This window comes from Cebus imitator, unplaced genomic scaffold (genome assembly GCF_001604975.1).
Source record: "Cebus imitator isolate Cc_AM_T3 unplaced genomic scaffold, Cebus_imitator-1.0 Scaffold4, whole genome shotgun sequence".
Classification (NCBI taxonomy): Eukaryota; Metazoa; Chordata; class Mammalia; order Primates; family Cebidae; genus Cebus; species Cebus imitator.
In genome coordinates, this window is record NW_016107319.1 from 2,731,672 (window position 1) to 2,736,143 (window position 4,472).

Here is a 4,472-nt window from a genome sequence, read left to right on the forward strand (position 1 = left end):
TAAGGGAAAAAGGTTTGTAGGACAGTATACATAAAATCACCTTTTTTTCCTTAAAAAGGGACATACACATATAGAGGTACACACATACATACACACATGACGTACACATAACTCCATTTTGAAAGGTTACAAGTTATTTCTTGGCAATAGGATTGGGAGGATGTAGAATGAGGTAGGTAGAATGACTTTTTTATGCTTTTCACTTTATATTCTTCCTTACAATCGGAACTATGTTTTTTAGCCACCGCGCCTGGCCTAATATAGCATTTTAGATAGTGACTGATGCTATGAAAAAATATTACCAGACAATAGGAAAGAGTGTGGTGGGTGCTACTTTAGGCTTGTCCTAGTAGGCTTCCTAAACGGGAGCTATCTGAGGAAAGAGGGGGAGGAAAAGCTTGCAGAGAGAGCAGATAGGGGCAGGAAAGAGCCTGGTATCCCAGAGAAATAAGGCAAGCGTGTGTGTGTGTGTGTGTGTGTGTGTGTGTGTCCCAGAGAAATAAGGCAAGCGTGTGTGTGTGTGTGTGTGTGTGTGTGTGTCACGGGTTGGGGGGCAGGGCATGAGCCAAGTAGGGTTTTGTGTGAGAGGCGCCAGACCCAGATCCTACAGGGGTTTGCAGGCCACTGTGAGGGGGCGCAGATTTTCTTGTAAAGCCGCCTTCCTCTGTACAAGCGCACTCGCAGGCCAAGGACGACGCTGCCCCTAGCCGGCCCCCTCGGCGGCTCCAGGCCGGCTGGTACCAGCCGTGGGCGTGTAGGTCGGAATGGTGGGTTTTGCTTCTGTGCAGTCACCACCTGCCTGCGTGGCTGCCTTCTCCTGGGCGCCAGATCCCGGGGAAGCTCCGGCAGGGGAGAGGGGCGCGCAGCCGCAGGGGCGCCCAGAGATCGCGCCCCGTGGGGGTGCCGCCGCCACGCGGATTCCGGCAGGGGGAGACAGGGGCTGGCGCGTGACGCCAGGCGTGCACGTGGCCCGGGACTGTGCTTTTCGGGACAGGTGCGGGGGCCACCGCGCACGCGAAGGCGAAGATGCCTGCGGGCCCTCCGCAGCCTCACCCGTCGGGTTATCCTCGGCTCTGCGGGCGGCAAGGTGGTCATCAAGGTCATGTCCACCCAGAAAGCGCAATGTCCTGTAGGGCGTCAGGGTGCAGGGGCCGCTGAGCCGACTTCCCAATTCGTAAGCTTTTCTTTGGCTCTGACACTCGATTTGCCCATCTAAGAAATGAGACTCTAGGCCGGCCGCGATGGCTCGAGCCTCTAAATCCCAGAGCCTTGGGAGGCCGAGGCGGGAGGACCGCTTGAAGCCAGGAGTCCAGGCCAGCCTGGGCAACGTAGCGAGACCCCCGTCTCAAAAAAAAAGGAGAGGGACTCAAATAAAAGAATAGAAAAGCTCTTTGCAAACTTGGACACTAGTTGGGCGTTTTATTCACTTTCTCTACTTCCCTCCTCCCTTTGGGAGCCCCAGGTGCTGGAGTAAGCACGCAGCCACCCACCACGCCTCTCCGAGTCCACGGCACAGCTGCCGCACTTGATTTTGCATCCCCCAGGGCCGGTAAACGCCGGAAAAGCTCCCGTGGGGTGCGGTCGCTGGGTCTTGTCACGTGACCCTCACTCGGCTCCCCGGAGCTCGGGGGCAGCGAGTAAGTGCGCATGCGTATGCTTTCTATTCCACAACCCCCTCTGCCCCCCGCCCCCAACTTGGCTCGGATGCCACCACTGCTAGCTCTTCCCCCTCCTTCTTCATCCTTCCTGACATTTACTCCCTTCCCCCAGCCCATTGGTTACTTCAGGCAGACAGTACAAGAAACCAACCAATCACGATGCTGTTTTCAGAAGCCGGCACGCGGAACCGGTCGCAACCGACCAATAGGGGCCCTTGGAACGGTCGTGCCCCAACCAGGCTGGGGTGCTCGGCCCAGTGGGCGGCGCTTCTCAAGTCAGCATGTGGGCGGGGGAGGGCTGGGACCAGCAGCCGCAGAGGCGTCGTTGGCGGCGACGACGACGACGACGTTGCTCAGTCTTTGGGGTGGGCTCGGCGGCGCAGGCTGGGCTGCGCGCAGGGCTCGGCGGTCAGCCGCGGCGGCAGTGGGGAGGCCGCTGCGCCATGGGGGGGCGTTAGATCGGCTCCGGAGGGCGAGGCGAGGGGCGGCAGCGGTCATCTGGTCCGGGGCGACCTTCGGTCGGGCCCGGGGGTGGGAAGGCCTGGGGCGGGGGTCGTCCCTGGTTGCGTGGGGCAGCGGGGCGGGGCTCGCCGGCCGTCGGGGTACAGGAGGCCTGGGTCGCTGCAAGGAGAAGGCGCTCTCGGCCGCCAGGCCCTGTCGCCGGGCCGTTCGACGACGACGCTCCCGCGGGGGCCCCGCCTGAGGAGGACGCGGCGGCGGCGGCGGAGAGGCCGCGGGAGGCCGCGGAGGATGGAGGAGCGGAAGGAGGAGGGCGAGGCCGAGATCCAGGAGCACGGGCCCGAGCACTGGTTCTCCAAGTGGGAGCGGCAGTGCCTGGCCGAGGCCGAGCAGGACGAGCAGCTGCCCCCCGAGCTGCAGGAGGAGGCAGCGGCCGCCGCGCAGCCCGAGCACAAGCAGCAGAAGCTATGGCACCTCTTCCAGAACTCGGCCACCGCCGTCGCTCAGCTCTACAAAGGTGAGGCCGCCGCCGCCATCTTGGTGCCGCCTCAGCCCGGTTCCGGCCTTGACGGCTCAGCTGCCGCTTTGGGGGGCGGCGACGGCGGCGGCCTCAGGGGTCCCGGCTGGTGGCGCCGCGGCCCAGTTGCCCCCTCCCCGAAAGATGGCGGCGCGGGAGGGAGGTTCGGGGCTGGGGGGCAGGAGGGAGCCGGGGGCAGGCCGGGGCCGGCGTTGGGGGAGTTCCGTTTTGGTGTTGTCTGAGGACCCCGCTCTCCAGGTCCGGCCGTCAGGTGTCCCCCTCGGCCCGGGGGGGAGGGGAGGAGCCCCTGGTCACAAAATGGCGAAGGGAGACGGTGGGGCGGCCCCATTGTGCCCCGAGCCTGCCTCGGGGTGGGGACTCCGAGGGGGGCGCCTCCCTGCGCCGCCTATTGTCCCTGATCTGCGCCCCTGAGCCCTGCGGCTTCCCCTTCTCTCCGCCTCGATCCCCCCTGCCCTCCGTTTTTCCACTGGGTTTGGGATCCCGAAACCCTTGAACAAAATGGCGAAACCTAATATGGCCGTTTCGGAGTGATTGACGCCCAAATAACATTCTTTTTCTGTTTCTTTCTCTTTCTGTGTGTGTGTTTTTTTTCTTTTCTTTCTTTCTTTTTTTTCTTTCTTTTTTTTTTTTTTTTGGGCTTGCTTTTCAGACCGAGTGTGTCAGCAGCCAGGACTTTCTCTCTGGGTCCCCTTCCAAAACGCAGCCACCGCCGTCACCAACCTCTACAAAGGTAAAGATAACCTTGCTGCATTGCCGATTCAGGGAAGGGCCGCCTGCGTCAGGGTGTCTGCCCTGCGTTCCAAGTGTGTTTTCTGCTCCCCATCCCAGCTGCTAATCTTGAATACCTTGCAATTTGAGAATCCCAGTGGTGCTCTAGCTAGATCCGGAGGCGATTTTGACACCTCCCTCCGCCCCCCTCCCCACAGATGGCAACGCCTGGGGACATATTTGGTTGTCTTCTCCGAGAGGGGGCTGCTGTTGGCACCCAGTGGATAGAGGCTGCTGAAGGTCCTGCAGTGCCCAAGCCCCCCCATCGCCTCTCAGCGAAGAATTATCCTGGCCCTAAAGTCAATAGTGCCCAGGTTGAGAGGCCTTGAGCTTGAAGCCTTCCTTCCCTCTGGAAAAGACTTTGAGGGAAGAAAAGAGTTGATGTTTTTTTGTACCACAGTGGGAGATGGGGCGAACTTTATAGAGAAGATTTTTGAGTTAGGCATTTGAGAGTGTGGCAGTCCGATAGTGTTGAAGTGCTTGAAAGCTTGCTAATTGGACGTGCATGAGTGCTTTTCTCTAGCAATTCCATCAAGTGTTTTCTGTCAAAACGATCGTATATCTGGTTGTAAGTTGCCGGCAGGAGCTCTGATGAGAGTTTTGAGTCCATAGGTTTGTGTTTTATGAGGGTGCCTTTCTGGAGTTAATTCCCCCCTTTGTGATGACACGAAGATGTGTTAGTAAACGTTCTTGTCCTTTCTGCTCTCTTGGTAACGGTGGGTTTACATTTTGTGCCTTACTGATTAAAGATTGGGAAATTTGGGGTTGTTTTTTTTTTTTTTTTTTTTTGTTTTTTTTTTTTTTTTTTTTTTTTTTTTTTTTTTTTAAGACGGGGTTTCACCATGTTGATCAGGCTAGTCTTGAACTCCCGACCTCAGGTGATCCCCGAGTAATGGCAAGGTTTTTAAGGAAAAAGGATTTGACTTTGTTAATCTTAAGAAAAATGTAATTTAGCCGGGCGCGGTGGCTCAAGCCTGTAATCCCAGCACTTTGGGAGGCCGAGGCGGGTGGATCACGAGGTCAAGAGATCGAGACCATCCTGGTCAACA

General features: G+C 58.2%; 1 protein-coding gene across 1 annotated transcript in view; it reads left to right on the forward strand.

Annotated features, from left to right (window-relative positions):
• The first annotated feature begins 1,694 nt into the window (after nt 1-1,694).
• Nucleotides 1,695-4,472, forward strand: part of CUNH16orf72 (chromosome unknown C16orf72 homolog) — a 29,179-nt gene continuing 26,401 nt past the window's right edge. The window contains exons 1-2 of the mRNA XM_017533647.2: nt 1,695-2,634; nt 3,305-3,385. Coding sequence (XP_017389136.1) covers nt 1,818-2,634; nt 3,305-3,385 — 898 coding nt within the window. The 5' untranslated portion in view covers nt 1,695-1,817. The remainder of the gene's footprint in view (nt 2,635-3,304; nt 3,386-4,472) is intronic.